This window comes from Cyrtonyx montezumae, unplaced genomic scaffold, assembly GCF_038088225.1.
Source record: "Cyrtonyx montezumae isolate F1298 unplaced genomic scaffold, pur_monq_1.0 scaffold_12, whole genome shotgun sequence".
NCBI lineage: Eukaryota > Metazoa > Chordata > Aves > Galliformes > Odontophoridae > Cyrtonyx > Cyrtonyx montezumae.
Genome location: NW_027071848.1, coordinates 18,379,005 through 18,403,364, shown reverse-complemented (window position 1 = coordinate 18,403,364; position 24,360 = coordinate 18,379,005). Strand labels below are relative to the sequence as shown.

General features: G+C 40.5%; 1 protein-coding gene across 1 annotated transcript in view; it reads right to left on the bottom strand.

Moving 5' to 3' along the window:
- B3GLCT (beta 3-glucosyltransferase) overlaps nucleotides 1–22,846 on the bottom strand; it is a 49,622-nt gene extending 26,776 nt beyond the window's left edge. Inside the window, exons 1-5 of the mRNA XM_065730240.1 lie at nucleotides 22,646–22,846; nucleotides 15,957–16,018; nucleotides 11,557–11,596; nucleotides 4,714–4,823; nucleotides 30–106 (exon numbers count right to left, since the gene is read on the bottom strand). Of these exons, the coding sequence (XP_065586312.1) occupies nucleotides 30–106; nucleotides 4,714–4,823; nucleotides 11,557–11,596; nucleotides 15,957–16,018; nucleotides 22,646–22,733 (377 nt within the window). The 5' untranslated portion in view covers nucleotides 22,734–22,846. The remainder of the gene's footprint in view (nucleotides 1–29; nucleotides 107–4,713; nucleotides 4,824–11,556; nucleotides 11,597–15,956; nucleotides 16,019–22,645) is intronic.
- Between the last annotated feature and the right edge of the window lie 1,514 nt (nucleotides 22,847–24,360).

Here is a 24,360-nt window from a genome sequence, read left to right as displayed (position 1 = left end):
TGAAAACAACCAGCATTAACTACACTTACTCTCTCATTAATGGTAATATGGTCCATGCACCTTCATGTCTGTCCATCTGATGAATAAGCAGAACAGTAGGTAATTCCTTTAAGAAAAATAAAAACACTCTTGTTAAACATAGATAATATACACTTCTTTTTCCTAAGCACCAATTAATCTTAAAAAAAAAAAAAAAAAAAAGATTAAAAAAAATAACAATTACTTTGGAATGCCTACAGGGTTCTTTTTCACTTTTACCAGCGTGCAGGCCTACAGAATAAGTGAGTTAGAATGTTTTGAAACAAGATAACCTAAGTGCTTCTTACAACTCATGACTTCTTAATTCTGTATTAGATATGAAGCTAATATACTTTTTTGCATAGATCTCATGTAATCAATTAAGCAACATATCATGCTCATTTTCTTATCATAAAATATCAGGCTATGAAAGAGTATCTAGAGGCTTGAAATAAACTGCAGAACACTTTTGCCCCAGATGTCATCCATGGTGTCAGCACGCTGAGGGCAGCAACAGCTGCCAACACTAAGCATAAAATAAAATAAATAAAAATTTATTTATTAAATGCTAAATAAAAACTAAGCAACAAGTGACTAAACATGTCAGATCTCCAACCAATTCAAAAACACTGACACAGCCTCCTACTTTAAAATTATATATGATGTATAAGCGAAGAACTATAAAATGAATCTTTAAAATAATTTAGTACTACTTACAGTAAACGGGATCCTAGTGACATGCTCAGTTTTCACAGTAAATCAGCAATACAACTAGAAACATAAATTCTGATCCTTGAATCTAAAAATTATGTCATCCTCATCTCTCGTTCTGTTCTATTACATGCCTGACTATCATTTTGAAAAAGTACTGAGTTTGCTTCAGACTTTATACGCCATTTCTAAGGGTTCAGGGAAAGGCCACAGCAGTACTCAGTTTTCATAAATCCAGAGAAAGATGATGTGTATGTATCTGCCTTCAGATGAACTTACATTCAAGGAAAGATAGAAGCATTTAACCAATCACAACAAGGTCACAACTGTAAATTAAAGTGAAGTGTTTCTGACTATAACTTGAGGTACAAGGCACAGAGAAGAAAAAATTTCAATGAAGCAGAAAGCATTTTTTTCCTACTTTATATAACATTGCTATCCTCAAAACACAACTTTGCTGCCAGCAAAGTGTACTTAAATGTATAACCAAAGCACTAATTCCTGAGTGCCCACATGCTGTAGCTAGCTACTCAAGTGTCTGGAAAAATAGATGCAATAAATATTTGTATTTGAAAGTACATTTTGGGCAGTCTATTGCATAAGGACTGATTTTACAGCAATTTTATCATCAAAATAAAGCTTTCTGCAACAACATATTTGTCTGAAAGAACAGTAATTATCATCACTGTAACGTTTTTACAGGGGAAAAAAGGTGGTAGCCATTGAATATTATTTTTTTTTAATTTTAAAAAGCAATTCCTCAGCAGTAACTGGAGTAAATTTCAACATGCTTATTACTGGGTTGGAAATTGCTAGCATGCTGCCTAGAGTTTCAGCAATTAGAAAATAAGTAAGAAGTCCACTAAGGTTTTTGCAAGTCAAAAAGAATTTACTTCATTCAGTAGTCATCAAGGTTTGTTTCATTTGCCTTATGTTCATGACACTACAGTATCTCCCCAGACACTAGGACTAACAGGTGTCCTGTAGCAAACTGAAGAAACGGACACTCAACATGGAATTTATACACATGTCTATGCTTTCCTCTATCAGGAAGTGCTTTGACATCAACACACTTGCTTCCAGTCTTGTAGATGAGCCCTTGAATAGATTGTTCAGACAACCAGGACACGAGAAGACTCATAAAACCACTGAACTGGGAAAAAATATACAAGTATTTAACTAAAGTTCAAAATGTTTGTCTATCAAAAAATTAACTACATTCCCCAAAAAGAAGGCTAAAAACATAAGCCACTTCTAATTTAATCTATTTCTAAATTTCTGGGCTTCATCTTTCAAAAATCAAAAGGAAGTGTGGAGTCTTCCATTAGCACTTGCTAGCCACTGACATTTTGAACTGAGCAATATAAAAAGTTAATTAACTTCATTCTTGTAATTACTGAGTTTTGAACGATATTCAGAGGTCTTGCCCCCGCATTCAAATGATTATCACAGATCTTACAAAAAAGGATATATTTACTAAATGAAATGTAAGAAACACTCTAAGAATGAATGTAAGAAAGTGTAGGGTTTATTTCACGTGAATAAATCCTTGCAGCTGAAGAAATCTGTTCGTACAAAGGAAACATCTAAACGCTAAAAAACAACTTATCCAATAACACTGGGAAATAAAATAATTTCAAGTGATGTATAAAACAGATCTGCTCTAACAAAAACAAGGTTTATGTTGATCCTGTGGAAAATCTAGCCAGAAGGAAAAATATTTTTACAGGGCAGGACAGAATGTATCACAGCACTTAACTTAAATATAATCCATTAAACCTTGTTAAAACTACAAGATCCAAAATGAATCATCTGACTAGTGGCAGCTGGAATAATCTTCCATGGGATGTGAAGCCTTTAAGGAGAGAAAGCAGGAGCAAGGGCTTTCAGGCTAGCACCTGGAACTGAGCAAGAAATCTGTACGCTGAAGCAACAGATGCACTACGGATTGCACTGCATTGATAGTATTAATTTTAAAAGGTCTCCAACAAATTAAGTCTCTAAAGATAATGATTATCTGAATATACAGATTAAACAACTAAGCTGCAGTGAGCAGGAAGTACTGCCACTAAATTTTATAACCACAGATTCAGAAGTAGCAAATTTTTAAAGCGTTTAATGCCATACTCAACAGCAATTGGCAAATGGACAATAGATATTGTGGCCGTGATTCAAAGGCACAATTAAGCTGAGATAGGCACCAAGAGGCTTTACCAGGTTATAGAGCCAGATGCTACAGTCTGAGATATGCTCAAAGGAAGTAAGAAACAGAAAAACGGAACCTCCTGGAAGCATGAACCTGTCAGATAACAAAGAAACTGAACTTCTGAGCTACAGAAAAATAGTATGGGCCAGCTGGTATCTGATCATACCTCAGATAATAAATAATCAAGAACAGAACTACAAGCACTTGCCACCTGTTCTTACTCTAGATAAAACATCTAAAGACTCTGAACTGGATGGAAACAAGTAGATTGACTAAGAGACAATATTAACAAAAATTCAATCGACATAAGTGACACAAGCATTGCCTCAAGCAGTGTGGAGAGGCTCTGCGTACATTTACATATTTATGAATGTACTTGGATCACTTAAACTGATAATAATAATCTCTAGAGAAGTAGTTGAACACAGAAAGAAGCAGAACCAGTCAAAATCTCTAACATTTCTATGAAATGGTACAAAATACATGATTTTGCTCAAAACAAAGTAAGTCAAATGATAAAAAATACTGCATGCTTCTGTAACACAGTTTAAACACCCCATCATCCATTGTTATATGAAAGTATGTGATATTCATTTTTTCTTTTCAGTACAAGACAGCATCATTCTCAAAACCTTTTTCTTATATTCTTGTTTTTTACATTCCTGGTGAGGCTGCATCTGGAGCACTGTGTCCAGTTCTGAGTTCCCCAGTTCTAAAAAGGGTGATCTTCTAGAAGGACTCCAGAGGGCCAAAAAAAAGATAAAGGGCCTGGAGGCCCTCATGAAGAAATGCTGAGTAACCTGGGTCTGTGTGGGGAAAAGAAGACTACGGGCAGACCTGATAAATGTTAATAAATATCTAATGGGAGGTGGGAAGCAAATGAATGAGGCCAGGCTCCTCTCAATGGTGCATAGTGATAGGACAACGAGTAATGGCCTAAAACTTCAACATAGGAAGTTTTGTACCAAACTGGGGAAGAACTTCTTTACAATAAAGGTGACGGAGCGCTGGTACAGGCTGCCCAGAGAGGGTGTGGAGTCTCCCTCTGTGCAGACATTCAACACCTATCTAGACACCTACCTGTGCGACCTACAGTACAGTAACTGCTTTAGCAGGGGGTAGGACTCAATGATCTCTTGAGGTCCCTTCCAACTACTGCAATTCTGTGACAGTGTTGCTCTATGGCCACAATGCTACATGTGCAATAAAATTCTGACAGAATCTACCTCACAGTATCTTCATTTGCTCTAGTAAAATTATGTACTCACCTAAAAATTATTCTAAGTATTGTTGGAGTGATCGTGTTGTTCACTTCATAAAGCACTTGATCTTTATTTAATTAAAATTATTCTTATTAATTTTAATACAAAAATATTTAATTAATTTTAATTAAAAACAAAGACAAGAAAACACAGAATCACAGAATTGTAGGGGTTGGAAGGGACCTCTAGGGATCACTGAGAAAAAATCACACTCCTACAGAAATAGGGGTAAACTTCAAAGCTTTTTTTTTTATCACTTCAATATCAAATGCCATTCAAACCTAAAGAGTTGTTCTACTAAAAGGTATAGCTCAAATTAAAATTATTTAGTGATAAATTATGGCATTAAATCAGTGAATAACCATTGAAACAGTTTTTATATAAGCATATAGAAGACAATAAAAGGAATACAGTAGATCAGAAAAGGGTGGAATATAAAAGCTTTTCTTTTTTTCTTGTAGTAAAATGCAGGAAAAACGTATATAACAAAGTACAACCTGTATAATCTAAACATACCTTTCCAAGATCTGCAGCCTGTTTTAAAATATCTCTTTTTAGATCTTCCGCTCTCTTGGAATGAAAGGAATTGCTTTGACTCTGGATGATAAATATAACTTCTTTTAATTCTGTGAACCAGAAAATAGATTTCGAGACAAGTACAGTTATTTCCAGTTTTGCTCCCAAGCTGCTGAAAATCCAGGTATGTGTGGGTATTATAAAGGAAGCTATTTCTTTAGTTATACAAACATCTTGTGAAATTGTAAAAAAGCATAATTTAACACACACACACACAAATCTAAAATAGTTTTGTAAAGGATTAACTTATAAAAAGCAGGACATGAGAATGAGATCTGCAGCAACAAAGAAACTTACACACAAAATAATATTAGCCACATTCATTAAACTATTTTTTTCTCCAGTAGACCAGAACTCCTAATTACTACCAAGTTAAAAAGCACTTGTCATAGAGCAGAAATCTCACCTCACTAAGCAATGGATGAACATGAAATGGAAAAGATGCTTCCTCATTAAAGAGCTTAAAACCTTAGCTAGAAACATAAAATATAAGATGGAGACAAACGAGAGCAACAAGGAAAAACTTTCTTATGGTAGGGTAGTATCAATGCCTCATCAGTTTCTTCATAGCATTTAAAATATCCACAGTTAATAACTTCATGTGGGAAAGGAGGTTGAGTAATTCCACAGAAAATAAAGAAGTAGCTTTGCGAACACGAACAGAAAAAAAAAAAAAAGCACTTATTAAAAAGTATGATTATGTGATGAAGGTTGATAGCATGAGGAAGCTGTGGATAGTCCGTTTTTCTTGATGATAGCAGATAGCTTCCAAAGTGCTGACTATTCTAGCAGAGAAAAGCTGCTACATTTGATCCAGTTCAGAAGCAGAATGCAGCAGATGTCAACAGAGGCTGAGGAAGACAATGGGACAGATGCCCCTTTCAAGTCTTAGCAAGTTGATCTATGGTGTATAACCTTCTCAAGAACATAACAAACTAGCAACCAAGGTGTGAAATGAAGAGACAGACTGCAGTTCCTGTTTTGTTGACCAGATAAGGTTGAACTTTACAAATATGGCATACAGGAAATATCAAATTAAAGGCAGCTTAGTAGAGAAAGTTCAGCAGGGAAAATCCAGAGACATGGTTGCCTATAAGCCACCAGATTTTACTACAGACAGTGCTTGTGTAAAGACAAGCATCTCAAGGACAGAGCATTTCAGAGGAGGCATGTGAAGTTTCTTTTCTGGTCGCAGTGCCCAATCTGCAGTGCTACTACAGTATAAATTCAAAGTTTACATTACATAATGTTTATTTTCAAAATGTGTATTATTACACTGTACATCATTTTAATCTAAAAGGCTGCAGACTCATGCTAAGATTTTGACTTCTAGGATAAATATGCTAACTCTGCAAATAGGGTAAAATGAAAAAACAGCAGAGAAACAACAATGGCAGAATTTAGCTGTTCTTTAGGACAACTAAAGAAAGAAACAGTCTCAAGGAAAAAGAGTGAAACAGCACATGAGGAAAAACAGAGGCAAGAGAAAGAATATTAACCCCAAATACCTTCTCCAAGATTAAAAGAACACTGCAGTATCCAACATATCATCACTGACAATGCTCCTGTGCTCTTCTGCAGTATTTCCTTGTTCATTTAGACCTATGACAGCTCAAAGTTACCAGCTGAGTGTTTTTCTGCTTTTGCCCTGACACTTTTTCTCTCCGTTTATTAGTTTGTTCTCCAAGACTAACTCTGAAAATGTAAAATTGTGCATACGTCATAAGCACTGACATACATCTAAGCATGGATTTAAATCTTTTTCCCATTTAACACTCCCTCATACTCTGACCCACTCTATAAACTGCTTTAAAAAACCTGCACAATGAAATCTTCTGAAAAGTAACTATTTACTAACTAGTACTAAATTTATTAATTTTCCTATGCAGAAATTAAAATCTCACCTCACATGCAAAACATTAAAAATATCCCCAGAGATAAAGAGGAACAGCTAGACAGCTTCATACAATTACTGCTGTAGTATCAGTACACTTACAGATATGCAAACAGCTGAATTGCACTTTGTTTCACTTACAGTGCATTTAACAGCGGGGATATCCCACAGCAGAATTCCTTCTAAGAGTCATCTAACACCTGATCTTTTATTTCTGCTTGAATCCCACAGAAATGCTTTCCTCTTCTAGAAGCACTTTAAAACACTTCCTAAGAGGAAACACATACTGTATTAAAGTACCAATAAAAAGTATGTATAATTTGAAACTTTTTATTGCACACACAAATTGCTTCTCAAGTTGAGAAATAGTCAACCAAGCAAAACAAAGAACAGAGTCTTCTGGAAGATTAGTATCCAGCAGTCACTGATGCACTGATTTTATTTCTTTTCTTGTCTTCTTTTGTTTCCCTAAGGCTTTTTCATATCTGGAAAATATCTTTGATAATCTCAAACGCACAGTGATTGGAAAAAAAGGCTGAGTTCACAAAGGAAAAAAAAGAAAAAACAAAATTAGGAAGCAGAAAGGTTAAAGCTTCCTGTGTCATAGCACAGCTATACCTCATTGCTAAGCAGAATAGAGTATGAGTGAGCTTTTAACAACCTGTTATCAGCAATGCACGTTTTTGAGAGGCAACATAGAGCCATAGAACAGGGACATCTACTCAACACTCAAGTTAGATACTGCCTTGAGTTCTCAAAGAAAGTGAAATCTGTACAATAGTTTCAATCAACATACTGCTTACTCAATGATCTTTCCACTCTGCTGTCTTTATATAGTAATTAGCTCCACCAATTTTCAGTACCAATGTCATCTATTTCATTGAAACTATTATACGTATTCAATAAACATTCTCAATTATCTACTCTGTCTATACTCAGCAACAAAGTGTTACATATGTTCTCAGAAATCACGATGTATATTAAACTCACGTAAAATTTTCAGTGGGAAGTGTTACTCCCAGAATCCAACCTTCACACGTTTCAGCATATGACAGATGAGTAATGGCTATGCTTCCCTAAAATAGTCAGTGCCTCACCTCAAGAACAGACTTGCTTTTGTTATTCAGATATGCTAAAAGCTGAAAATAGTGTTAGTCAGCAATGTACCCTATCACTTGGGGTCAAAAGTACCTACCATAAAGTACCTATATGCTCATGATAGGCAAGACTTTTTGCTGTGGTGTGGCAGTGATAATCCAGCACTGGCACTGATTTTTTGGCAGGGTTGTAACACATATCACAGAACCATAGAATGGCCTGCATTGAGAAGGACCTCAAAGCTCATCTAGTTTCAACCTCTGCTGTGGGCAGGGCTGCCAACCACTAGACCAGGCTGCCCAGAGCCACATCCAGCCTTGTCTTGAATGCCTCCAGGGATGGGGCATCCACAACCTCTCTGGGCAACCTGTTCCAGTGTGTCACCACCCTCTGAGTGAAAAAAAATCCTCCTAATATCTAATTTAAATTTCCCCTGTGTTAGTTTAAAACCATTCTCCCTTGTCCTATCACTATCAACCCATGTAAACATTTGTTCCCCCTCCTGTTTATAAGCTCCCTTCAAGGCCACAATGAGGTCTTCCCTGAGTCTTCTCTTCTCCAAGCTATATATCTGTGCAAGAAGCTCTCCATGCACCAGCCTGTCTTGAAAGCTGCATCACATGCTGGCCATAAGAACACAAAGATCAATCTTCCCAGTGACTAAAACAAAAGTGTTTTGTACCCGTTTTCCAAGTCTAGACTTTTCCAAAGATCTCTAAAATCTCTGAAAAGAAGCCTACAGATAGAAACTTTGTTTTCTTGGCACAAAAGGTACAGCTTATTTATAAGACAGAAATTTCTTGTATAACAGTTGGAGAAAGATAAATGAAAAATAACAGGAACTAAGAACTGTCAAGAAAAATCACTGTCCCAAGTCCTTTTATTTCATCCTATGCACAGAAGAGCTTGATAACATACAAATTAGAAAAAAATCAGTCTTAGGGACAGGTAGGGTCTCCATTAAAAAGACAGGAACACAAGGAATGATGCATAAAGACCATCTAGTCCTGCTAATTGTCTTTAACAATAATAGCAATAGGAAACACAATGTGAGAAGAGCACATGATCTTAATTTACACAGAGCTGCTCATACTTTACCAGCATCCACAACTACTGCATTATGAAACACTAGAAGATACATAACTGCCTGTTTCTTTCCATCCATTTACAGACTTGACCTCAAGACTACCAGCACTGTCTGCTTCCACAGCCTACTGTTCCAACACCCCCCTAAAATTTGTTACCTAATGCATAAAACACTTTTCCTTTCTGTTCTTAAGCACTTCTAAGTGTAAGTTTCCTAAGTCATCACTTAGGCTTATAGACTATATAAAAAGTTATGTAAACAGGATTGGCCAAAGGCAAAAACAACAGTCCATCAATGCACCTCTGGATGTTTTATGAAGTGAGACACAAGTTGGCAATGAATGATAAAAACAGAGAGTAAAAGGGTCCAGGACAGACGGTTGCTCTTCAAGAAGGAAGTCTCAAAGGAGCAGGAGCAGAATGTCCCCCTGAGCCGCAAAATGAGCCAGCGGGGAAGAAGACCGGCATGGATGAACAGGGAGCTGTTCTTGAGGCTCCAGGAGAAAAAGCAGATCTATTTCCTGTGGAAGGAGGGATGGGCAACTCAGAAGGAGTACAAAGAAGTTGTTAAGATGAGTAGAGAGAAAATTAGAAGGGTAAAAGCCCAACTTAAACTCAACCTGGACGCTGGGGTAAAAGGGAACAAGAAACTTTTTCATAAACATATCAACAGTAAGAGAAGGACTAAGGAGAATCTCCACTCTTTACTGGATGAGGCTGGGAAGGTGACCACTGAGGATAAGGAAAAGGCTGAGGTTCTCAGTGCCTTATTTATGTCTGTCTTTAAAAGTCAGAGCAGTTATCCTCAGGGTACTCCACTCTCTGACCTGGAAGTCTTGTTTGGGGAGTAGAATAAATCCCACGCAATTCAGGAGGAAACAAAAAACCTACTACTCCAACTGGACAGCCAAGTTGCTTTCCATCATCTATCAGTTGACCAGTGAGGTCCCAGAATACTGGAGGCTTGCCAATGTGACTCCCATTTACAAGAAGAGTTGTAAGGACGATCGAAGAACCACAGGCCTGTCAGCCTGACCTTGGTGCAAGGGAAGGTTATGGAGCAGATTGTCTTGAAGGAGATGACGTGGCATGTGTAGGAAAACCGGGTGATCAGGCCTAGCCAGCATGGGTTCATGAAGGGCAGGTCCTGCTTGAACAACCTGATCTCCTTCAATGATCTAGAGACATGCCTGGTGTGATGAGGGAAAGGCTGTTGATGTAGTTTACCTAGACTTCAGCAAAGCCTTCATCACTGTCACCCACAGAATTCTCCTGGAGAAGCTAGCTGCCTGTGGTGTGGACATGTACACTCTTTGCTTGGCAAGGAACTGGCTAGAGGGCCAAGCCCAGAGAGGGATGGTGAATGGAGTACTGATGAATGGTCTCGAGTGGTGCTCTCCAGGGGGTCAGTACTGCAGCCTGTCCTCTTCAGTATCTGTACTGATGACCTGGACAAGGACATTGAGCACACCCTCAGTAAGTTTGCAGATGACACCAAGCTGGCTAGAAGTGTCAATCTGCCTGGTCATAGCGAGGTTCTACGTAGTGATCTGGACAGGCTGGATAGCTGGGCTGAAGCCAATGGGATGAGGTTCAACAAGATCAAGTGCTGGGTTCTGCACTTTGGCCACAACAACCCCAGGCAATGCTACACATGCTTGGGAGACCTTATGGTGCCAGGGGAGATTCAGAGTGGACGTTAGGAAATACTTCTTCACAGAAAGAGTGGTCAGGCACTGGAATGGTCTGCTCAGGGAGGTGGTGGAGTCACCGACCCCGGAGGTATTCAAAAAACATTTATAGACGATGTGTTAAGGAACATGGTTTAGTGAGAACTAAAGGTGACATGTGAATTGGTCAGATGGGATGACCTCCTTGTAGGTCTTTTCCAACACTGGTGATTCCAAGATTCTACGATTCCAATTATTTTCCATGAGAGTAGCTAGCTGTACTAGGGACAGCTTGGAATTAAATCCAAAAAAGTCCAACCCAAAACAAACAAAAAAAAACCCCAAAACTTTTCAGTACCATTAAGAGTTCTATTATCAACTCCAATATAAGCATGATAAATGTTCCTGGTGGTCATCTTTGACATCACAATGAATTCCCAAATTCTCAGAAGGTGCTACAACAGAAACATGATCAAGTTGTCTCTTTATAGAACAAGATGATCTAGGTGCTCAACCTTGTACGAGTGACAAGTACCACTGCATCCCAAACTTATTTCATTATTCAGCATGCTGTTAGCGTTTGACATCTCTCTTAAAAACTTGCTTCTGGTTGTAACAAGTAGTTTGGTGTGATTCCAGTTATTACAATTACCATGAGAGCCTGGCAGACTCGGTAGCATTAAGTTTCATATCAAATTTTTAGCATGAAAATTGATTAAAAAAACCCATGTGCTACACAAAACTATGCATTAATTTCATAACACAAGTGCATACTTTGAGAAAATAAACTTAACTGAGATACAATTTCAAATACGAATGCAGATCAGCAAGCATATGTTTGATGAGGCTGTGCGAGCAAAGAAAAAAGTATTTGGGAATCAGCAATTAACTAACAATGCTGTTGAGCATTTAGCCACTGTTCACAGTTACTTTTCAAAGCATGACTGTATTTTAAAAACAGACTGAAAAAGAATTTGGAATGTGTAAACTTCAGTACTCACTTACAACAAGTTTGCAAAAAACAATTTTACTTACCCTTGCTCCTTTTACTCACTGTTCCTTGTTTTTCAGACTTCTAAAAGAGGAAAAACAAAATCAGGATCCAGGTAAAAACTCAAATATTGCTACAGAGAGACACAGGCAGTCAAAATCCATCAGAGTGTAAATGCATATATGGTGGTTCTAACTCAAGAACTAAGAAAAAAGAGGCTTTCATCACAAAGAAGAGAAGCATTTACTACATGTTTATACAGCTACATGTTTAGACAGCTTTACCAAGATGTTGTCAGGGCCTGCAGGGATGCAATGAGGAAGGCTAAAGCACATCTGGAATTGAATCTGGCAAAAGTGATAAAGGATAATAAAAAAGGCTTTTCTAAGTGTGCTAGCAGTAAAAGGAAGACTAAGGAGAATGTGGGCTCCCTACTAAGTGAAGGGGGTGTTCTGGTAGTGGGAGATGCTGAGAAGGCGGAGATACTGAACGCCTTCTTTGCTTCTGTCTTTAGTGAAAAAGCTCTCGCTCGGGAATCCCAGACCCTTGTTAGTGAGAGAGCCTGGGGAATGGGAGACTTTCCTTCAGTCAGGGAAGAGGTGGTCCATGAGCACCTAGGCAATGCTGATGTTCATAAATCCATGGGACCCGATGGGGTGCATCCACAGGTGCTGAGGGAGCTGGTGGAGGTGACTGCTGAACCACTCTCTATCATCTTTGAGAGGCCTTAGAGAATGGAGGATGTGCTTGATGACTGGAGGATAGCCAATGTCATTCCGGTCTTCAAAAAGGGCAAGAAGGAGGATCCTGGTAGTTACGGGCCAGTCAGCCTCACCTCTGTCCCTGGAAAGGTGATGGAACAGTTTGTGCAGGATGCCACCTGCAGGCAACTGGAAAAAAAACAGGTTATCAGGAGTAGCCAGCATGGGTTCACCAAGGGGAGGTCATGCTCGACCAACCTGGTGGCCTTCTATGATGTTGTCACTGGCTGAGTGGATGGGGGGAGGGCAGTGGATGTAGTCTACCTTGATTTCAGCAAGGCATTTGATACTGTCTCCCACGACATCCTTATAACAAAAATAAGGAAGCGTGGGACAGATGAGTGGACAGTGAAGTGGGTTGAGAACTGGCTGACTGGCAGAGTGCAGTTGGTGGTGTTGTCATTGGCAGTGCAGGGTTCAGCTGGAGGCCTGTAACCAGCGGTGTCCCCCAGCGGTCCATGCTGGGTCCAGTCTTGTTCAACATCTTCATCAATGACCTTGATGAGGGGATAGTGGCCACCCTCAGCAAGTTTGCTGACAATACAAAGTTGGGAGGATTGGTTGACATGTCATCTGGAGTACTGTGTCCAGTTCTGGGCTCCCCAGTATAAAAAAAGACAGCGATCTCTTGGAAAGAGTCCAGCAGAGGGCCACAAAGATGGTGAAGGGCCTGGAGGATCTCCCCTATGAAGAAAGGCTAAGTGAACTGGGTCTCTTTAGCCTTGAGAAAAGAAGACTGAGAGGGGACCTGATCCAGGTTTATAAATACATCTGAGGTGTGGGGGACAAAGTGTCGAGGCCAGACTCTTTTCAGCAGTGTGTGGAGACAGGACAAGGGGGAACGGACAGAAACTGCAGCACAGGAGGTTCTGCACGAATGTGCGCAATAACTTCTTTACGGTGAGGGTGACGGAGCACTGGCACAGCTGCACAGAGAGGTGGTGGAGTCTCCTTCTCTGGAGATATTCAAGACCCGCCTGGACGCCTACCTGTGTGACCTGGTATAGGGAACCTGCTTTAGCAGGGGGGTTGGACTCAATGATCTCTAGAGATCCCTTCCAACCCCTATGATTCTGATTCTATGAATATAGTAAAAGACTTCAAGAAAAATAATGAGAGAATACATATCCACGACTCAGTTTATACTGGAGCTTTTAACAATTTCAGCTCTTTTTTTTTTAAATACAAATACCTCTTTTGTGAACAAAGCACAAAGTTTGGAATAAGAAACCATCCAATACATACATGCATGTGTAAAAAAACACTTCTACTCATACATGATCCACTATCAAAAATCCACTCAAACAACATTCTTAAAAGAAGACTCAAAAAGCACTTTATGTCAAACAGTAAATACAAAAAGGTTGGGATTAACTCAGGTCAGGTAGCACATACTGGACTATCTGTCACATCATTTTAATAGAGCATTTAAGGACTGGCAACAGGGCCATTGTATTTACATTACTAACTGGGAAACAAAGACAACAAATATCTCAAGAGTATACAGAGCTTCTGGACTGGGTGGAAACGTATTGCTTAAGAACTGGGACTGGAGGAGTTAAAAAACTGGAGAAATAGCTTTACACTTCCTACAGAAACTGTAGAAAGGAGAGTCTCCTTTTACTGCACAGTTGCTTTCTGCTAGCACCTTAGTGCTTTTGTTTGTCTAAATGTAAACCAAATTTGTCTTTATTAACCGTGTAAGGGTGTTCTTAAGATTAATCTTTGTTCAAGTGTTTTGAATCCTTCATACACAGAAATATTCTACCGGCACCCTGTAATAAAGGAATAAGCCTTTATAAAGTGTTCCTGTCCTTGTGACAGTTACTACTTGCAAGCATGTTTTTTCTCCCCATTTTTTTAAATGCCATATCCATTCTACCCTTTCAGTCCTGCTTGCATCAGGTGATTTTTTCCTTTGTTCAGATCTGATTTTACACTGAAATACATAATCAGAATAGAAATTCTATGCACGCTGTAGTCTACAAGCAGACCAGTGACTAAGGTAACACACAAACCAAAGTAAATTTCTCAGATTACCTTCCAGAAAAGACATCTACATCACAGGAGAAAAAAAAACAATAAAATTTGTTCCCTCAGCAACAGACACAGTAATAGAATCCAGACCAGAGCAATCTGAAAGTCTGGTCACCTTTGAAAGCCATGAGATAAATGCACTATACACAGGACTTACACACATTCTGCTCTGAAATAAAAAATAACAACCCTAACAATCCAACCCCCTGCCCTTGGGTTCAGACCAGCCCTTCATTCTAAGCAGGGAAATCCATGTATTAAAATGATTCAAGTAAATGACGTATGTGTCAGCATTAAAATAACTTATTACATGAATTTATATGCAAAATGCATATTAGAGACCAATTGTTACCAAAAAGGCCCTAAGCATCCCGAATGTTTTATTCAAATGGTAAAGTAATTAGCCTTTAATGTTGAATTGAGGCAACTAGTAGAAATCCAAGTCACTTGCACATTTCTCACCACTCCAGATATGTTTTCTCTAGCATCCAATTCCTCTCAAACTGGAATGAGACAGTGTTGGCATTTTACGGTGTGCAAAACGAGAACAGGATTACATTATCCAGGCTCCCAGACATATGATAGCAAATCATGAATTTGCAATGGGGATTTTTTTAATTCATGAAAACTACTGTAGATTCAGCAATCATCATTAGGAACAAATTTAAAAATACACATACTGACTATACTTCTATTGCACTTTGATGCAAGATCCCTAGATTTAAATGATGGTTATAGATTCCAACTCTTGATTAATTTCACTATTTTTGTTTTTCCCCTTAAATCTTGTTGATGTATACGCATAGATCCACTACAGTTGCATCCACGTGTGCGTGTAAAAAAACTTGTACATAGAAGCCTGTTAAAGGACACACATGCACACACAATCTCCCTTATGCTCTTCAACTGAACAGTAAAACTACCTCTGCTCACTAGTTCTACTAATCTGTTAATTAAAATTTCATATGCAAGCTTTACCTAAGATGTGATTTGAGTAGTAAAAACTCATTCAGATAATTTGACAGGAAGACAGCCATATCCCTTTCAATGCACAGTATGCTTAACAAAATGGAGAAGAAAGGAAAACATCTCTGAAGTAATATGGGTTACGTGCTGAAAAATGATTCTAGACAGCAAATAACAATACTATCTGCCCATAGAAGCTATACAAAGCAGCAAAAGTTCTTTGGTTTTCAGGTATTTTTTAATTATAATTTTCTAATGGACTCCTCTGCTGATCTCGGACAAACAAAACAATTTTTCTCAATTATTACTCTGTTTACATCATCACAAAAAAAACCCACAAAAAACAACTAATTATCTTATAAAAAATGTCAACATAAATCAGAAAACACAATGTAACAAAGAATCAAAGGTGGTAAGTTTATTCCAGTACTGAGAGTACACAAGATAACTTAAGATGCTAGTAATAGTACAACTCAAGTGTAACATGTGATGTGTGTCCCACAAAAGATATCTGAAGAAGTCTGACAGTCCAAAGGGATGCCATGTGGCAGTTTGTATCACAGAAGTCAATGATCAAACTAATCCATGTCAAAGATGTAAAAACTTTTTGCTCTGCATTTTCGTAGATAAATTTATAACGTCTGTAAAACGTTTCTGCTCTGGTGGTTAAAATTTATTACCTGCAGCACTGGTACTTCAGTCTTATCTTCTGCATCTTCAAGAACTACACTTAAAGCAAAAGCTGAAAGAAAAAACAGACATTTTTTTTCAAATTATAGGAGCTCATTTTCATAGTTGACAAAGCTCTGCAGCACAACATTCTTTTTTTTACATTAAATGATACTATTTTGATAATAACCTTAATGAATAATCTGTAAGAATCTATGTTTTTGCTACCTGACAATTCTATTCCTGTGCATCTCTAGGAAAAAAATCACTCTGATGTGAAGCCAATTTATCTTGGCTTCAAGGTAGGTAAATCCCGTAAAAAGGAAGGGAGGAAGGGAGGAAGGGAGGAAGGGAGGAAGGGAGGAAGGGAGGGAGGGAGGGAGGAAGGGAGGAAGGGAGGAAGGGAGGGAGGAAGGGAGGAAGGGAGGGAGGGAGGGAGGAAGGGAGGGAGGGAGGAAGGGAGGGAGGGAGGAAGGGAGGGAGGGAGGGAGGGAGGGAGGGAGGGAGGGAGGGAGGGAGGGAGGGAGGGAGGGAGGGAGGGAGGGAGGGAGGGAGGGAGGGAGGAAGAAAGAAAAAGCCTATCTGTTCAGCTCAGTCATTCATTCACCTGACATCAGCATAACATGCTGGCACATGGGGATCTGTATTTCTTTCTGCCCTTAGGTTGAAGCTTGAATAATCAAAGCTTCACCTGGAATCACACTTATGATATCACTAATATAAAACTGTATCAAGCTTGAAGATGGCTATTTTGCACCTCAAATGCTTTCTCTGAACAAGTTCAGCTGCTGATGTCTCAGAGATCCAAACAAATGTTAACAAAAAAAAAAAAAAGAGGCCCAGAAGAGCTAATTTACACAAACCTGGCATCATCTAAAACCTTCATACTGACACCACATACATTTTTGGACTGCATTAGAAAAAAAATCATAAGAAAGGGTTTTATAAGTTTTTGGTCACTTTCTTGCTGATGTAGTCTAAGCAATTTGTCTCAGTTTGCTCACTTGCAAAGCAGTAATTCTATTTAACATAAGAAAGCCTTGCTAAGATTCCTCGTGAGGATTCTTTTTTTAAAACATATGAAAGATATGCAAATTAAAGCTAATTGCTATCACTTGGAAGGAACTAAAGGTTCTATTAATCATGATCAAGTACATAATTTTCTTGAAAACTAAGAAAAACACAGCACATTCAAATGAAGTGCCTCACTGCAACTTTAAATCATATACCATTTGAAACTGATTTCCAAGTGAATTACTAGCAACTTTGAAATTCTTAGGCTGGAAATCATGAATGTAGGAAAGAAGTAGTTCAAAGCCTGTGATGCTCCATCTCTGATTACCTACAACACTCCACTCTTTCAACTGGAAACTGAATTTCATCAAATATCTGGGAGTTATGTAACATGGTAGATGTAAATTAACCATGGCCAAATTTCAAGACAACATCTAGCCAAGAATAAGAAAACAGGGTACAAATAGGGGTTGTGTGTGTCACCCCACTGCTGCCTTCATGGGATATTTCATACTTCTATTGCTCTGGCACTGGGGCTGGACTGGATGATCTCTGGAGGTCCCTTCCAACCCCTACAATTCTGTGATCCTGTGATTTCAAAAGGGCAAGCAAATATTTCAGTCTTACTATTATATCCCTTGCTGACAGCACATCCTGATCATCAGCTTCCCTCACACAAACCAGATCCACATGTTCTACTGAATACAAGCTGAAACAAAACACTCTTAATTTTGTGAAATGTACTAATTACACAATACTAACATCAACAATAATCACCCCACAAATTTGGCTTGTTTGCAGAACTGAATGTAAGCAGAATTTTCACAACTTTCAGATTCTATTATGCAGCCGAGGAAAGGCATCCTGAAATAGCCAAGATTGACAGGAGACGCTGTCTCTCACCACAGCATTAAATAACCCGTGTCACACAGCTTCTAGGATTTATAAAATATTAATGTACACTATCCTTGAAGCAGAACAAATAACACTCAGATAATCCTGAAAAAAAGGACCTATTTCTTATATTTAAATGGAGTTTCCTGTGTTTCAAATTGAGCTCATTGACTCATCCTGCTGAGCAGCACATTCTTCACAGCAAAAGTCTCCAGGGTTGGTCAAGCCTGACAGCCCCTTCATAAACACACACTGACCTCTCCCAATAAACTTATTGTCCTTCATGTGTTTGGAACTGGTTTCTGGGATTATCTGCTCCATTGCCTTCATTGAAGTGACACAGATTCTTGACCTTTATAAAGACAAGCATGATATTTGCTCTCTTCTATCCAAGAAGTGGCCGTTTATCATGAACTGCTGTGCAGTGAGAATGTCAAGCTCCATCAGCACTAGTAGATGCCTCCTATCAGGGCCCACCATTTCTGTATGTTCTGTTTGCTTAAATGCTCCCCTAAACTGGTACTCCTTCAGCAAGATTAAGCCTTCCTTGCTCCAGACCCTTCCATGAGCTTTATCAGAACCCTGGCATTGCTGAAGAAAGGTCTTACCAGCAGAGACCAAGGAAAAGAAGATTCTGAGTTCCTCATTCTCTTCCACATTCTTTCTTGGCATCTCTTATCACCCATTCAGCAGCAAGCCCACATTCTCCCATCCCCTTTTGCTGCGGGTACAGCTGTAGAAACCTTTTGTTACTTCCACCTTCAGGCAGGCTTTTGTCTTCCTAAGCAAACCACTGCACACACAGTGTCTCTATATTATTCTCAGGGTGACCTGACCTTGGTTCTAACTCTTATGTAGTTCCTTTTTACATTTGAGTTTTACCAGGAACTTTTTCATCCATGCTGGCTTCTTGCCATCTCTGTCTGCCATCCTGCACATGGGAACGGACCACTCTTGAACTTGCAGGAAGCAAACCCTGGAAATCAACCAGCTCTCCTGGACCACCTCCCACATCCATCTCTCTGTACTGTTGAAGAAGGCAGCAGAATGAATAAGCCTGGATAAAAATGATTTTTGTTGTAGATGTCCTTACATACAAGGAAATTTGTACAGTGACACATACCATTTATTAAGCTGAAATCTGACAGTGAAGAATCTTCAGTCTATATGCCATTACCCTTACTCTCAATGGTTTCAGACACACGGCTTCACACTCTTCTCCAATGGATAAACATATTGAAATAATTTTGTATCTTTTATGTTAAATATTCTAGGAATATGTGTAATTTTTTCTCAAGCTAATACACTTTGAAGATGAGACAAGAACTCTTCTGATTATGTTTAAACTACTGAGCAGACTGCCACTAAGAAGCCTCAGGATTCTTCACTCAACAACTACACTTTTCATTCAGGCAGATCACATGAATTTATTTTAGCAATAAATGTGCCACAGTCCCTCTACAACCTTATTAGCAAACCCATTACGGTCACACAATATTATTTGCTACGAGCAAAGCACTCCTCAGGAACTACACAGGTGCATGCTTGTGGGGTAACAAGTCGACCAAGATGAAGTGTTCGGGCTTTGCAAGTTGACTGATGAGCCTGGAAAGAGATATCCTCTTCAAGAGATGTATTAGAGAAAGGGTGCAGTGTAAAGAACATCGTAAGTCCAGCTGCTGTAACACTTACCAAAACAGGGGCAACATGGGTAGCGAGGAAATAAGAGTGCCTTGGAGCCAACGGGTGTCCCCAAGGCAAATTCATCCACCCACATTTTAATCCCGAGAAATGTCTGAAAAAGGCATCATGAGCAGAAAGACAAAATATCTAACTACATGCACATGGGCTGTACCTTGCTCACTTGTACAACACATACAAGCTGTTAACAATGTGGAAAGCATATTTTCCTGTTTTGTATACGCTACACAAGCACAAGGAGTGACAACACGTCTGGGAGCTTAGAGATGCTATGTTAAAAAAAAATAGTAACTTTTCATTTCCAAATATCATTACTAATTCAGAAAAACGCAGGAGACTTCTCTCAGTACAGAATTCCCTATGAAGCACACCAATCTTTGCAGCCGCAGGTTTGTCTGCCAAAGCCAGAATTTCCCGCAATCTCTTTGAGTTTGTTGTTGCAATGCAAACCTCAAGTGGGCCACTGACTTACCCAAAAGCACACAAAATATATTAACAAGAAGAAAGCTATTACCTGGTAAAAATTGAGGCTCTGTGGGTGCCTCCACAATGAAAAAGGCTATGGTATAAACTGTACAACTGCTCACAAACAAAACAGCAAGACACTGAGTTTTGTAATGTTGTATTTGTCACTTGGTAATTTAATGCACTGTGCACACTGATGTCTGTTATCACATACAGCTATTCACACTGACAAAAGCAGCCAGAAGCTGAACATGCCAATTGCCAGTCCTTTCATCATAGAATGGCCTGGGTTGGTAAAGACCTCAAAGACCATCTAGTTTCAACCCCTCTGCCATGGGCAGGGCTGCCAACCACTACAGCAGGCTGCCCAGAGACACATCCAGCCTTGCCTTGAATGCCTCCAGGAATGGGGCATTCATGACCTCTCTGGGCAACCTGTCCCAGCACCTCACTACTATCTCAGTGAAAAACTTCCTCCTTTCCTCCTAGCTGCTCAAGAACAGAGGCAAAGTAAAGAAAGCAGAGCTTTAAAATCTTTCTAAAATTTCTTTTTCTTTTCATCAATCTTATCTTTACTTCCTTTGGAAGTGGGGATAAAATCAACTGAAAAAGCTGAACAATATTTCTGAATCAATTTCCACAAAAACTAGAAATGTAATCAGAGAATGAAAAACAAGCAGCTTTAATTGCTCATTATTTCTCTCAAGTGTCCCATTATTTCGACTGGAATTTTGGTGAGTTAGGAGACTTGCTTATGGCACTATAATGGGAAAAAAAAAATTGAAAGGAAAAAAAATCCAACCTTTTATTTTTATTGTTCAGCAGCTGAACTACAGGAATACCTGCCAACAACAAGGAAAGTGCAAGAAGATACTGTAGCACTAAAATGCAATACATTGTGTAAGTATAATGTTATAAAACCATATTATAAATGTAGAAGTAATCCCCTTCTCCATTACAGTACCCTTTTAAGCATAAGCAGTTTTCAGATGTTTATGATTCTACATACATTAAATGCGAAAGATGTTAAAATCTGAGTTACTGCTTTTGATTCCATAGACAAAATACATTTCAGGCAGAAAAGGCTATTTAATGAAAGGCCTATTTTTGTTTTGGCTGGGGGTTAATTCCTTCCTCCCATGCCTTGAATTTTCAAAGAACATAGGTCTATCAATTGACATAGTTCCAGAGAAAATCTGCACTGCCACTGTCAGTCAGAGATAGGATCTTTCATAATTAGACAGCGTAAGAGCCTTAGGAGGCAAAATAAATTAGCTCCGTGCATTTCCATGGAAGTTTTTGTAACACCTCTTCATTGTTGCTGCCATAACAACATCAAAGACCCTGATGGAGGCAGGTAAAGTTAAGACTGGAGAGAAAGACAGGGGTGGGAGGGGAGGAGCTGATGCAAGCAAATATCCAGCATCTGAAGCTTTTCGTAAAACAATAGCAGCTCAATTTATTTCTTTACTGTACCTCTTTAAGCTCATAGGCAAAGGAGGCAACTGAAATCACTGAGTGAGTATTGTGTATCTTTATGAAAGGTGACCAAAAAGCTGTGGAAGAAAAGGCATCATCACCGTTCCTTCCAATTGTCTAATGCTATTTGGACAAAATCATCTGAATACATTTTCCCATTTTGCAAGCTGCCACCTGCAAGCTGGATTTTGTACAACAGCTTAACTGCTAACAGACATGCTGCTTTTCTTCCGTGAAATACAGTCCAAATTATTACTTTTCCATGAACAAAGTTGATAGTTTTGCAAATTTGCCAGCTGAAAAGCATATGGTACTTATTAAAGGAAGGACTTCAAAATGAAGTACTTTTTAAAATAGAAGAAAGCCCTGACACTACAAAAAGCTTCAGGTGGATAGATCCTATAGCAAAATGTACTAAAGGAAGAATCCACGTTGCTAGACTTCTGCCTTCTACCGGTATGTATCTACACAAAACACATCTATACACAACGCACAGGGAAAATCGAAGCTGCTGTCCTCTGCCTGTCAGAATCTGTCAGAAGTTATGGGTGCTATAGCAGTGGAGAAAAACTACTCATTCTGAGAAGAATGAGACGCAGCGTTAGGAAGAGCAGAAAGGGACCAGGACTCCAAAAGGACAAATGTTTTACAGTCAAAACCCAAACATCACCCCGGTACTTTGCTGAAAAAGGGACGTGTTGGTACGAGGCTTTATATTTCCTTCTCGCAGACACTTAGCCGGGCGGCGTCCCCCCACCCCCCCAACGCCCGCTCTCGGGCGCTATCTCAGACACGAGGACGAGCGGCCCCAAGGCAGATCCCGAAGGCTGCACGGAGCTTTTCTCGCCCTGACGGGACGGCCCGGCCCGGCACTGCCGGCTCCCCCAGGCGACCCCGCAGGGCGGGCAGCGGCCGCCGAGGGGACCCGCGTCGCGCAGCCGGGCGCCGCTCCCACGCCCGGCACGGCCCACAACAAACTTCAGGGGAAGGGGCACTCCTCCACGTGGGGCGGGGCGAGGAAGCCGCCGCGGCTCCGGTGTACCCCCCAGCCAGGCTCCGTCCCGCGCCCCTCTCCCCGCTCCGCGGGGGCCGAGCTTCCCTCCCTTCTCCTCGCCATGGCGTCCCGCCTCGGGCCCCGCACACTCACCCCTGGTGCGGAGCGGCGGGAAGAGGAAGAAGACGTGGGCGCAAGCGGCCAGAAGGAGCCAGCGGCCGCGGCCGGGATCCCGAGACATCTTGGCGAGGGCCGCCGAGCCGCTCGGGGCGGGAAGGAGAAGGAGCGGGGCGCGAAGCACCCGCTGCCCGCCTCTGCCGCAGGAGCGCGGGCGAGCGGCCTCCGGCGGGTGGCGGTGCCGCCGCCGCCGCCAGCTCCCGCCTCCCCTCCCTCCCCCCGCCAGGGCCCGGCAGGACTGGGCGCCAGAGTCGGGAGGCGGAGTGCGGCCGCGGCGCCCTCTGGCGGGCGGCAGTCGCTCCGCCTCACGCAGCCCGCGGCCGCCGGGCCCGCTAATCTAACCGATCCCCTGTCGTGGCTACGGGCAGAACACCCGACGCGAAAACCTGAAGCCATCTTCATAAGTAGAGCTTCCCAGAACCGTCATCAAACATCAAGCATATCTGTTACCACGAATAATGACTTTAACACTACATTAAGAAACTACAAACTTTCTACAGACAGTCACCCCAAAAAGGCTTGACTGTTAAAAGATTTTGTTATTCTTATTAGCTTTGTCTCTCATTAACAAATGTAAATATGGTCAGTCAAATGATACTCAAACAGGAGCGTCGTCCAAATTAGCAAGGGGCCTAATACTGCTCCAAAATCAACCTCACACGCCTTTTCCCCAAAGGAGCAGAGTGCTGGGACAAACTGCACTGAGGAGGTGGTGGCCACCTGGATGCTTTCCTGTGCAACCTGCTGTAGGGAAACTGCTTTAGCACGGGGTTGGACTGGGTGATCTCTAGAGGTCCCGTCCAACCCCTACCACTGTGTTTATGTAAATGTTCAGGCAGCCCATAATAACCCATGTAACAACATGGCTCTTGCATTATCCTTGCCAGGAACAGGCCTCCATTCATATATTGAATTTGCAAGGCCCTGGGGCTGCTGTCAGTCAGGCTTGCTCCGCTTTCTTGACCTGCCTGCACCTCTATTTCTCTGTTTCACTGTGACAGCCTTTCCTCTAACTGACCAGGTGCTCAAGACCAGTTTTACAATTGCTTATCTTTGTTCAGCTGCAAATCATTGAAGAAAGATCAAAAATAACAAAACTTGTTCACAAAAAATGACCCCATGTAGATTGTGGAGTGAGGATAAAGAAACCAAAACAAAGATCATATTCTTTACAAGAATATGACTTGTAATAAGTAATAAGTAAGCAGAGGGACAGAATATTCTTTAGAAGAATATGACGCTGACTGCTTGCTGAACATCCCCCCAACAGAAGGGAACTGGCGGCTTTTAGCCCCAGAGGAGCAACAGGATGGCAAATGAACCAGCAGGAAAAGAAGTGGACTCAAGCAGTGTTCTTTCTTCTTCTGTACAATCAGATTTTAACAATAATGGTGAGATTATTCACATTTAATTTATACTAACAAGAAATTCTTGGCTTTACTTACATGTAAGGCATGATTTCTCTTCGCCTTCAAACAGTTTTGAGTGTGACACCCAGTGCCCCTAGGGAGAAATCTGAGGGGCAACCTCATGGCAGCCCACAGCTCCTCACAGGGAGCAGAGGGTCAGCACTTATCTCTACTCTCTGAGACAGTGACAGGGCCAAAGGGAACAGCATGGAGCTGCATTAGGGGAGGGGCAGCTGGGGGTTAGGGACAGGGTCTGCACCAAAAGGCGGTGGGCATGGAACG